A 12,877-nucleotide genomic window follows, 5' to 3' on the forward strand; every position below is an offset into this window, starting at 1 on the left:
CTGCGATCAGGGCAGTTTCGGAGCTGTGATTGCTGCTGAAGCCGGATTTGGGAGGCTTTGAGTAGCTGGTTCTGCTCCAGGTGTATCATGAGTTGATTGTCGATGATCCTTTCCAGTACCTTCACTGGGAATGGGAGCAGGGAGATTGATCAGTAGTATTTTAGTTTACTGGGGTCGGTGGAGGGTTTTTTGAGTAGTGGTCTGACTTCGGTGTGTTTCCAGGCATTGGGAAATGCTGCGGGGTTGAGTAGGGTGGTGAGTTCCTGACCGATCCTTTGGTTTCCGAGGTTAAAGATGTGGTGCGGGCATGGGTCTGTGGGAGCTCCCGAGTGAATGGATTTCAATAAAAAGACTTCAAGAAATATTGTCTTATTACCAGTATCGTTGCAACTAACAATACATAGAATGTATTTAAAGATGAGGTTTGTGCAATGCTGCCAGGAATGTCTTTTCATATTCGGCCACTCATGTATCTATAATTAATTTTTATTATTTTGCTATAGGTATGTTGATTTGAGGAGCAGGTGATGGCTAACGTTTTGATGCGATTATACAGAGAAATTCACCAAAGTACTCTGTCCCTCTGATGACTTTGTCTATCTTGCCATGCAATTTTTCTCCTGTTCTGCAATTATTAAAACAGTAGTAGTATTTTTTATGTGGAAACAGAAGTAGATGGGTTTCATAGTGCATTCATCTTTTTGATTATTTGCTGAAAAGTTAATTTGAAATAAATATGTAACATTACATTTCAAGTGATAAGACAACATACTGGATCGGAATGTATTTAATTCCACAATTGTGTCTTAAAATGAGATCGACATCTTTATTTATTTTTATTTTGTATTTCAGTGCTGGAGTTATGAAAAACCCACAGATGATGGCCTGTTTTTACCTTTCACTGTTTTATGTAACCCTGGTTTTCTTATCAAGACAGGTAAGCATGATACAGATGTGTCTCTAAAGGGGAACTGCAGAAAATAGGGATTGGAAGCTAAGCCTACGTGTAGATTAATTGAAGATTAGTCTTAAAAATCAATCCACCTCAATGAGAGAGAATAATTGAATTGGAGTTATAAAAATCTGGAAAAGTGGTCTGCGAGAAGGCAACTAGGGTACAATGTAGATTAATGCAAAGTCTTGCATCTGATGGGGAAGAAAACCTCTGACGTGAGGCATGATTAGAAATGAAAGTTTGAACGCCTAAAACCCTCATGGGAGAAAATGGTTGAAAATAAAAGTTGTGATACGCAAGGATTTTGAAAAAAATTAAATCTAAAAAAATAAATTGAGGAATTCAAAAAGTTTAAAATGAAAAGAAGAATTTAACACTGAAAATAAATAGTTTAGAAGAAAACCAAACAATTTGTCATTATTGGCCATGGGTTTAGGTTATGCTAGTCGTTACTGCAAAGTTCATAGTTGGGGATGATGCCATTTATTTTCGTTATTAAGAAATCCTCAATGTATGTTTTTCACTGCAATTACCCACTTGTTAGTCAATACATTTTGTAATGATGAATTGGTATTTTTGTATTTTCGTTTTTGACATTTGTGTTTTGCACATCAGTCTGCAACACCCAGGCAACCCTTCCATCGTCTGTGCATTATCTTTGCACATGCTTTACCAGTCACTTCGTTTCTACTGGTGGGTAGCCTGCTTCCCATTGTATCCTTTGTGACATTGGCCTGCTCAAGCTCTATATTGGCAAAGCAAGAAGATGCAGAGCACTTTTTGAGACTCCAAGGAAATTCAGCTGGGAAGCCGTATGTTGCTCTAGAGGACCTCTGGTAGCACTGCTCCTCCTTTTCTGCTCTATCTGAGCACAGCTGGGGCGCTCTGCCACACCCTTCCATCCAGTCCCCGCCCTAGTTGTTGATTTTGTGCCCTGCATTGGAATGCAGATTGCACTTATTATTCAGGTAAACATAAAAAGAGGCATCAAAGCTACTATGGAGACCTCCTGTAAAGAGAGATGCTGGCAGGACTCCACGTTGGCTTTTCCTCTTGCTCCCATCTCTCTGGACAAATGGGCGTTATGGAAGGAACGATTAGCTGTTTTGGCTCTACTTTACATGTGCATTCTGAATCCACACACTTGGGCTAGGGAAATAAAATAACACCTGTTCCAGGCTTTTTTCTCAGCTCTTCATTAAGGATGGGTGTTGAGTAAAAGACTGTAGTTATTAGTCCTCTTCAGGTCAGGCGCTAATTCCAAGTTTACCTTTAAATACTTGCTGTCCTTATCCATACATTAAATCTCCACCTCTCCAGTTCTTTCTGTCATTTATCTCACTTCCTTCAAGACATTCAACATATTTGTTTCCCATACTTGCACTCTACAACCCACAGTTTTTCCTTCCAGCCTCATTGGCCCCCTAATTGTATTTGGTCTCTGTCACTCAAGTTGTTTGTCGAAAACTTTCTTTTATGTAATGCAGTATTCACTTATTGTGCAGCAAAGGATTCTCCAATCTTGATCTGCTCCATTGTCTAAATGATGGATAATCAGTCAGCCTTTAATTTTCCTTCTTCTCCTTCTGTTATTCTTCCATAGTTTGTCCATTTGGTAAAGACAGTGACCCAATCATTTTCTTCCATCTTTCCTGCTAGTCTCAACTCATATCTACTCCCGCTGTCATCTCTAAAACATAGTAATTATTTCTTGCTTCCCTGTACTTTTTATGTTCCCCCTTCTTTAGTATCTGCTTGACAAGAGTTCTCAGCACCTACCTCCCACCCATCATCTTGATTTCCCTTCAGACTTTAATCTAAATGTATTTGTGCTCTACTCCATTACCCTTCTGGATTTGTTTCAGAATTCCAACCTAGGCCAATGAAATTCCACCATCTGGATCCTCTCTTAATCTTGACTTCTGTTCCTTTTCGGTTCCCATATTTGTCTCTGCTTTTCGTCACCCCTGTCAAGTGACAACCTTTTATCTACATTTCTGTATTCCTCCACATTTCCCATTGTCCACCAATCATCATTGTGACTGTGTAATCTCATAACCAGAATCTTGGCCTCCTCTTTCTCTCTCTATAGAAGGATAGTTTAGGTCGAACCTGGACAGCGCATGTGTTGCTTTGCAAGGCACGCTGTATTAAAATATGGACGTGAAGCTCCGCCCACTCTCCGCCCAGTTTTTTCATTGGCTTGTGTCACTGTCCATTGTAAACTGTGGCTTTTCATTAGTCAATAGGTTTAGTAGTCCCTCCTTAGTACCACCTTTTCCCATTTTGGAACCTCCCATGAGGACATCCCCTGTTACGTGTGCTGTTGCTCAGTAGCCTTTAATTACAGCCTCCGAGCACTATTTTCTCAAAGAGCTTTGTCCTGCCAGCTCTTGTCGGCAGGAAAAGGCAGCACACGCTCTCTCCTAATGCATTTGCAATGCAATAGGTCTCTGTTAGAAACGGGGTAGCGTGGTGCAGAGCGGGTGGGCCAAACTCTGGAGGAAATGTTTTACCAGTTTAGGTGAAAAATAACTTGTGTATTAAATCAAACACAGTAGGATGCAATCACAGTTGTGAACACCGTGCCAACTGGCACTAGGTAGCCATAACCAGGGGGGACTATTTACAAGGCAGGGCCAATCGGGCCGCAGCCAGGACCAACACAAGGTACAATTAGGATAAAGGTAAGTGCAAAGAATAAACGTAAAGTCCATCAGCTTTAGGGGAAGGCATTAGGCATCATCCTGAGCATAAGTGCATTATACATAAGACCAAGGCCCACTTTGCATAAACATATTAGCATCTTAGGGGTAGAACACCACCTTAGGCATAGCATTAGGCATAAACATCTGCATGAGGCGTCATTAGGGCGTAAATCACCCATCCTGCAACGAAAACATCATGGCATCACAATAGGCAACATCACATGCAGTAGGCATTGCCACGTGCCCTAACACCTCAGGCTTTGTCAGTAGGCAGAAAACAGTAGGCATATAACAGCAGGCATGAAAACTCATTATGCGTCAGAACCCATAAGGCCTAGAGCATTAGGCATAAAACCATCAGCAGTGTGAGCATTCCCTTGGCATAAACAACACATTATGCATGCCATTAGCAAAGAAAGCCCCATTTACATTAGGCCGAGAATGAAACTAGCATTACATGAATCCAAGTGGGCCTGCGAACATAACCAAGACGTCAGGCACCAAATCAGCACTGCAACCATTTAGGAAGACATTAGGCATGAATAGATTAGGCATAAGAATACATTAGTATGGCAACCCCGCGGGGAAAGCAGTAGGTCACGTTATAGGCCGTAAGACATTATCAACAGGCATAAACGTGAGCATACATCCCATTAGGCATGAATATGGGCATGAAGGGTAAAACATTAGGCCATAGTAGGGGTATAAAACATTAACAGCAATGCAGTCATAGCAGTACATAAGGCCTGACCCTCAGCCTAGCGATCCTTAGGGAAGGATGGCACACACAAGTGTCCCCAACGTCGCAGGTCAGCTCTCTGGCGCCACCGCGCCCAGAGAGCCCCACTCAGGGACACAGGAATGCAAAAATTGTATGGCCTACACAGTACCGGTCAGTTGGGGGTCCCCTCCTGGGACCCGAGGCTCAGGGAAAAATGCCTCACGTTGCAGCGACCCGCAACTGCGGCATCGCTGGGTAGCCCCCGGGGCACTATGGCCCCGTCCGTGGTGGAGCCCCATGGGGGCTTCAAAACAATTATGGCTGCACGTTGCAGCTGCCCACTGCCAGTCGGGGCAGCTGAAGAACCAAGGCCGGCACGGACACTCCCTGTGTCTCCTGAGGTGGACCAACGGGGGGCGGGCACCGACACTGTGCCCTGTTGCCCCCCCTCCACCTCCAGTCCCCCCCCCACTGAGCCCCTCACTCACCAGGACTCTTTGCGAGCAAACTCCTATGATGGCGGCAGGGCTCCCTCATCACACGGAGCCCTGCAGGCGGCACACTGCTTCTTCCCGCAACCTTGCATAGGCAACAACTCCGCTTTTCACCCGGGTCCCTTACCTGGGGCCCGGGACTTGACATGGAGCCGGCAGGGCTCCGGCTGCACTCGGGGCTCTCCTCCGCTCACGGAGAGCCCCCACCTGTTACGGAGCGAAGTCTCCACCGACGTGGGTGCTGGGTCAGTGCAGGGTAGGCTCCCGCCTCGCTACTCGGCCAACACGGGGCTCCCTCATCACCACGGGAGCCCCGCAGCACCGTCGCTGGCTTCCGGCTTCACCCAGTTCCCCCCCGGGGACTTCGGTGGCAGGCTCCAGACACTTTACAGTACTGCGGAGTTCTCACACTGCACGGGAGCCCCGCTCTGTCACGCAATCGCTTCCTGCCCCAGCCCCGCCCACGCCAGGCAGTCTGCACTCCTTCCGGGTCGCCGCGCGGAGGCCCTTTTCTGCGGTGCAACCCGGGTTGCAGCGGTGATTCCTGACAATTTCCTAACGCGAGGTGGGCACCCGCTTTCAAATAAAAACCACTGCGGGGTAGGCACCCGCGCAACTGCACAAATGCGGGGTGGGCACCCGCAAAGGTCCACTCTACGGGGTAGGCTCCCATTACGTTGTAAATATGAAGCGGTGCCAAAACCGCGGGGTAGGCTTCCGCAGAGTTTGAAATAATTGCAGAGGCGCCAAAACCGCGGGGTGGGCTCCCGCTGGTTTCTAAACGGGCCGCTCTCCCGGTTCACACGCAGGGTGGGCACCTGCTCTCCCTTACAACGCGGGGCCCTCCTGGGCACACGGGGGCTCCGCTGGGATCAGGGATTCTCCTCCTGGGGGCACGAACGCGGGGTGAGCTCCCGCTCTCCTTTTAAAATAAACAGCTCTCCCAGGCCTCACAGTGCCGCAGGCGTCACTCGCTCCTCCCTCCTTCTGGGGCAGTGAAATATAGCGCTAGGAAGCCCCACAGCTCCAGGGATCAGAAATACCGCTCTCTTCTGGCGCCTCGAATATAGCGCTCACGAGGCACTAGGGTGCGGGCAGGCAGTCAGGGACCCACCCCAGCACGTAGCGCCCACACGCCTCACCTCCTGGGAGTGCAGTCCAGTCCAATATAGCGCTCCACGGCGCTAGGTGCCACGAAGCAGGGTTGTAGCACTCAAGAGGTGATGGGCAGGAGAGCAGCAGGCACTACTGGGCAAGATCAGCAGTCAGTGGGCACTCATCAGAACAGGGCCACAATTCCTAGGAACTGTCATCCTCTATAACGTGGCACTCCTCCTGGTACAGCAGTCTTTACTCCAGCAGCGGGGCTCTCACTAGCCCTGTGGACAGCAGAGGGGTTACAGTTGGGCACAGGGGCCAGCACACAGGCCCATGCGGCGGTACCTCCTGGCAGTGTCCCCCCTCACATTCAAGTCCACGCTCTGTCTGAGCACATGGCATCCCAGCGCCGCTATTTATACGCCCCTCACCCCACCTACCAGACAGTGCCTGAAGCTTCTGGAAGTGTCTGGGGAAACTGGTCCTAACTGGCCTAGGGGGAGGTGTAAAGCACCCTGGGTGCCAGGCTTCCCTCCAAAAGCTGGGGTTGCTGGGAAACAAACAACTAGACTGGCAACCCAGCTTCGGCAGACAGGCACAAGCACTCAGCCATGGCGTCCATTTTAAAAGTAGCATTTCTTCACAAAATTTCAAATAAATCTGCGCACGCCATTGCGCAGCAGGTATTACTTCACACATGGTAAAAGGCTAGGGGGAAAAGCGAAAAAATGTGCCCAATATGGGCCAAGTCCAACAGTCTCGCATTTGCGAGAGTTCAAGCTATTGGCATTGTAAATGGCACTTCCCTTTATTTATCTGTTTTTAAATAAACACATAAATAAAAGGCATTGTCATTTACAATGCCACTAGCTCATGCGTGTCTTCTGTAGACTTGTAGTGCAGTTGGCAGAATCACTTAGTGATTTTAACATGCACCTGAAGTATGGGCTGATATACACGTCAGTAATGAATCTAAGGGTGGGAAAACACAGCATTCTTTCATTATGTGCTAGATACACTGAGTATCAATACATTTGGTAACAGTAACTTGAGCACCATCAAATTTGGTAATTGTCATCTACCATGCTTGGAAATGAACTAAGGGCATTGTGATGCAATAAATAAAAACAAGGTATTATGTTTTTATAGCTACTGCTTGCCCTGCATTATGTTAGTGATATTATAGTCACTAAGGGGGTGGGGTATGTTATTAGGAACGCCGATATGGATTCTTTGTAAATTGGTTTAATTTTGAAATTGCCCTAAAAGAAAAGAAGTCTAGGATTTATCCTCAGCATGAAGAAAAATATTAAAATTAATAAATATATGTTTTGAGTGTGCCTCTGTCTAGAGTTGCTGTTTTAGGAAATTAAAGATTTGAGTCAGTGAGGCCTCCCACTTCATAGACAGCCCGTTCTACAGATTTATACTAGAACGGTTTTGTTTTTTACAAATCAGTCTCAAAATGGAGGCCTTGTGCTTCTTCAGTTCTTTACAAGTTCTCTTCACTATCTTTCCTGCTATCAGGGCAAAGGTTCTTACCATTTTATTTTTTATTTATTTATTTGGTGTTTTATATAGCGCGAACATGACCCAGAGTAGGGTATCATAGCGCTTTACATTTACATATAGTCAAGTCATCAAACATCAGTAGTTGTACATTGTTTTTGAGAAAAACATTAAGGCTTAATGTACATATGTACGATCCACAACTAGGTTAAAGTTCGATGAGAATTAGCATTTGTATGATCTTGGCGGATGAATGAAAATGTAGTGACTGTTGAGATTATGGGAGATATTTACTCATATAAAAAGATTTGGCTTCATGTTTAAAAGTGGAAATGGACGAAATTCTCCTAATGTTCGGGGGAAGAGCATTCCAAATTCTAGGGGCTGCACCCGAGAAAGCTCGGTCATAAGTTATTTTCTTACGGAAACGAGCGGTTTCAATAGTAGGTCTTTATGACTCCGGGAGGGACGGCATCCTCCTGATAGTGTGATTTTCTGGGCTAGGTACACTGATGTGTTGTAATGTATCTCTTTGTGAGTAATACATGCTATTTTTAGATTTATTCTTGCTTCGTAAGGCAGACAGTTAAGCGCCTTCAGATGGGGGGTGATGCAGTTGCATTTTCTAGAGCCGGTTATAAGTCTTGTGGCCGCATTGAGACAGGCTTTCAGAGGGGCTGTTGAGATCTTGGGGAGACCAGCTAGAGTTGTGCAGCTGTACTCGATCCTTGATATTAATAGTGCCTGGACTGCCATTTTCAGGTCAGAATTGTTTAAAAAAGGATTCAGTTTTCTGAGATAACTTGATTGAAACCGGGCGTTTTTTGCCATCATATTGATATGTGATAGCATGTTCAGATTTTTGTCTAGTACAATTCCCAAGGATTTGGTAGAATCAACAATCCTCGGAGTACAGTTTAGTGCCGTGATCAGATTGGTCCATTCTAGGATGTTCGTATCGCTTTTCTGGGGGGAAATCAACAGGAATGAAAAATTTCCTAGCTAACGTAACGGAAAGTTTCAATTCTATTAAGGACTCGGAGGCGAGGATTATGCCTTCTATTCCTCACTTTATTACTCAGCAGCCAATAGTAAAACAACAGACTACATTTCCCATCAAACTCTGGGGAAACTGTAGTCAAACAAAAGAACCAATCGGCACTGTCCATAGTCCACCAATAGGGGTCCTCCAGCACCCAGATAGTCTGCCCTCACTGGTCCTTCCTCCTCTTTCTGAGCGCGAAGTCCTCCAGCCGAACTCCTCAGCCATCTTGTTTGTTGGAGTCGGACCCTACGGAGGCAAAAGGAACCATCAATCCAAGAAGAGAACAGATGCCGGCAGAATATCAGCACGATACTGCATAGAACAAAGCAAACAATAAAGCAATTCCACAAACCCCAAAATGTGTTACTTACTGAAATACGGGGCGGGAATCCTGAGATGATCCCTAGGGCGGGATAATCCTCGCCTCCGAGTCCTTAATAGAATTGAAACTTTCCGTTACGTTAGCTAGGAAATTTTTCATTCTATGTCAGGACTGGAGGCGAGGATTATGCTAGTTCAAAGCCTGCTCACCACGAGGTGAGCCATATCTAGCACAGGCTTGAAGTAAAACCTCTTAAAGGTGGAGTCCGAAGACCAGTCCGCTGCGTTGAGGATATCCTCCAAACGGGCACCCAAACCGAAAGCTTTGGAAGCCATAGCCCCTCTAACCGAGTGGGCGCCAAACTCTCTAAGGTTGATTCCTGCTTCCTGCATAACCCACCGAACCCATCTGGCAATGGTGGGGGAAGAAACCGCCTGAAAGGGCTTGCGGAGAGAAATTAGGAGCTGACGCTCCCCCGGAGGACGAAACTCTTCGGTCATCTCCTCATAAGCTTTCAAGCAACGGACCACGCACAGTTTGGGACAATCCGGGAATTCCGGGTAGGAAATCACCCTTGTGTGACACTTTGTCCTCCTTGAAAGAGTGAAGGTCACCCCTGAAGGAGTGAACATCCTAGAAGTGATATCCAGTGCTCTCACATCAGAAACCCGTCTGCAAGATACGAGACAGAGCAGCATAGCCAATTTGGCTGACAGCTCCTTCCTGGACAGAAACCTGTTGGGCTGCCAGGAAAGGAACAAATTGAGGACCTGGTTAACGTCCCATAAGGTTGAGTAACGGGGTTCCGGAGGCAACGAAAGCCGAATGCCCCTAAGAAGTCTACAGACTAGGGGATGCTCGCCAACCGGAGAATTGTTCACCGGCACGTGTCCAGCCGAGATAGCAGAACGAAAGGTGTTAATGGATCGGTAAGCAAGGCCCTCGGACGCTAAATGGGCTAAAAAATTCAGGATGTGAACTAAATCCGTGTCCATGGGATTGCCACCCCTTCGCAGACACCAACGGGACCATCGGCCCCATGCGGATTTGTAACGCTTGACAGTACTGTTTGCCCATGCTTTAGCCATGAGGTCCCCAGCTGCTGCCGAAAGGCCCGGGATTTCCCAGCGTCGCCGGTAATCCTCCACGCGACAAGACGTAACGAGTTCTGCAGAACCAGAGGATGGGGTATCCCGTCGGGACTGAGAAGAAGATGAGGGAACAGGGGGAGAAGGATTGGAGAATCCCAGGAAAGTTCCAGAAGAACTGGAAACCAGACTTGAGCCCTCCACAAAGGAGAGAGGACTACCAGCTCTGCTCCCTGGCGTCGGACCTGAGCCGTTACACGAGCCAGCATGGCAAAGGGGGGAAACGCATATCCGGTTTCCAGGCTCCAATCCTGGAGAAACGCGTCCGTGGACACCGCCAGAGGGTCCGGCCTCCAACTGAAGTAACGGGGCAATTGATGGTCGAGCCTTGAGGCAAACAGGTCGATCGACAGCGGACCCCAAAGTTCGTTTAATTGGCGAAACACTCCGGAGTCTAGCTTCCAAAGACTGGAATCCTTGAAATTCCGAGAATGAAAGTCCGTCACCAAATTCTCCCGACCCGGGAGATACTCTGCTGTCACAGCGACCTGATGCTCCAGGCAGAACTGCCAAAAGCTGGCCGCCAAATCGGAGAGGGCTTTGGATCTGGTGCCTCCCAGGTGATTGATATAGCGGACCGCTGAGATATTGTCCATCTTGAGAAGGACCGAAGACTGAATGCGATCCTTGGTCCAACAACGAACGGCGAAGGAGCCCGCTAGGAGCTCCAAGCAGTTGATGTGCAAACTGCGCTCTTCTTGAGACCACAAACCTCCTGTGGAAAACTCGCCGCACCTGGCACCCCAGCCCTGCATGCTGGCGTCGGATTCGATAACTAAATCTGGAGCGGAACCAAAAATGGCGCGTCCATTCCACGCCTCCATGTGTTGCAGCCACCAATGGATCTCGTCCCTGGCTTCCCCTGCCAAGACAACCTTGTGTGAGTAAGGGAGCCCTCTGCGGAGGTAAGACGCCTTGAGGCGTTGGAGCGCGCGGTAGTGCAGGGGCCCCGGAAAGATCGCCTGTATAGAGGCGGAAAGCAAGCCCACCACTCGCGCCAGGTCCCGAAGGGACACCTGAGCCCTGGCAAGGGTACGACGTAGCTCGTGACGGATCTTCGCAATTTTCCGAGCGGGAAGGCTGAGAGAAGAAGACCTTGAGTCGATCACGAACCCGAGAAACGTCAGAGACTGTGAAGGAGAAAGCATGGACTTTGACTCGTTGATGACAAACCCCAGTCCTTGCAAGAGATCTACCGCTACCTGAAGATGATGAAGAAGGCGACGCGGGCAGACGTCCATAATCAGGATGTCGTCGAGGTAGACAATCATCCGAATACCTCGAGCTCTTAGCCACTCCACCACAGGGTGGAGTACCTTGGTAAAGCACCAAGGGGCCGACGAGAGGCCGAACGGGAGGGAGGCGAACTCGAAAACCTGATCGCGCCAAAGGAACTGCAGGAAACGGCGATGGGGGGGGGAAGATCGGGATCACCAGATAGGCGTCCTTCAAATCGAGGCGGACCATCCAATCGTTGGGGCGCAACACGTCGCGAAGAAGATGGATACCCTCCATCTTGAAGTGGCGGTATACTAGCCACTCGTTGAAACTGCTCAGATTGATCACCGGACGCTTGCCGCCGTCTGTCTTGTCGACAAGAAAAATATTGCTTAAGAAACCCCGCGGGTGAAGGTCGGCGGGAACGATCGCCCCCTTGGATAGAAGAGAGGAAACTTCCTCGTCTACCAAAGCGGAGTCGTGGAGGGAGAACAAGAGGGGACGCGGCCTGGTGCGTTGGGTAGGAGTCCCCTGATACTCTATTCGAAAACCTTGAATGGTCTGAAGAACCCAGGGATCCGTCGTGACAGAAATCCACGCCTGGAAAAAATTCCCCAGCCGCCCCCCTATTTTTAGAAGGGAAGAAGGGAGTACACTCACCGTTGGAAGAGGTAGCAGCTCCCCGGTAGCCTCGTCCTTTGCCACGTTTGCCTCTCGTGGGGTAGAAGTTGCCGAAGCGGCTTTGATCCTGGTACTGTCCTTTAGCGGGGCCTTGTCCACGTGGCTGGTTGTTGGAACCCCGGCCGGACGAGCGGCCCCTGCCTCGACCGGCCCCCCGGAAAACCCGAGGGAAGACCTTCCGAATAGTCGACTGGGCCCTATCCAAGGAAGTAAACGTGTTGACAAACTTCCCCCGTTCCTTCACGAAGGGCTCCCCAAACAGGCCCCCCTGGGCCACTGCACCGGCTTCAGTATCCGCAAGGTCCCCCAGTTTGGGGTCCACCTTAATCAAAAGAGAGCGCCGACGTTCAGTAGAGATCGCACAGTTCGCATTGCCCAGGAACACAATGGCCCTCTGGGCCCAGCCCGACAAGGATTCCGGGGAAATTAGGGAACCAGATGCTTTCGCCTCCTCCGCCATGTCGAGGATCTTAGTCAACGGGCCCAGGACATCCAGGAGCTTGTCCTGGCAGGACCGCCAGGACCTATCGATCCCCTTCTTGGGATCACGCATGAACTTCTGTAAGAAAGTCGCCATGCGGGAGTCAATTTCAGGGGTCAACGCTACCTTGCCCTCCAAGGAGGGGCGAGGACACTCAGCCCTTAAACAACTACGAGCCTCCCTCTCTAGGGGTCTCCGAATACGCATAGCCACGTACTCAGCCACTTTGTCTGCTGGAGCCCAGTCAGAGGAACGAGGATGAACGATGTCATCAGGATCAAACATATCCGAGGTGGCCGGGGCAGTAGAGGGATCATGAGGGTTGGAAGGACCTAACCCGGGATCAGCGGAACCAGAGGGTTTGGGAACCGGAGATTGCCCCAGAGGCAGAAGAGGTTGCGATGCCAGGAAAGCCTGTTTAAGCCTGTCAAAGGCGGAAGGGTCCATACCTGTGTCGCGTGAACGTTTAGTTGGGGGGGGGACACCCCCAAAGGCGC

At 49.0% G+C, this 12,877-nt stretch overlaps 1 protein-coding gene across 4 annotated transcripts in view; it reads left to right on the forward strand.

Annotated features, from left to right (window-relative positions):
* ADCY7 (adenylate cyclase 7) overlaps positions 1-12,877 on the forward strand; it is a 621,989-nt gene that overhangs the window by 574,542 nt on the left and 34,570 nt on the right. For all 4 annotated transcript variants that reach the window (XM_085639173.1, XM_085639172.1, XM_085639171.1 and 1 more), the window contains one exon: positions 853-937. In XM_085639173.1, the coding sequence (XP_085495299.1) occupies positions 853-937 (85 nt within the window). The remainder of the gene's footprint in view (positions 1-852; positions 938-12,877) is intronic.

Source organism: Triturus cristatus, chromosome 12 (assembly GCF_964204655.1).
Source record: "Triturus cristatus chromosome 12, aTriCri1.1, whole genome shotgun sequence".
Classification (NCBI taxonomy): Eukaryota; Metazoa; Chordata; class Amphibia; order Caudata; family Salamandridae; genus Triturus; species Triturus cristatus.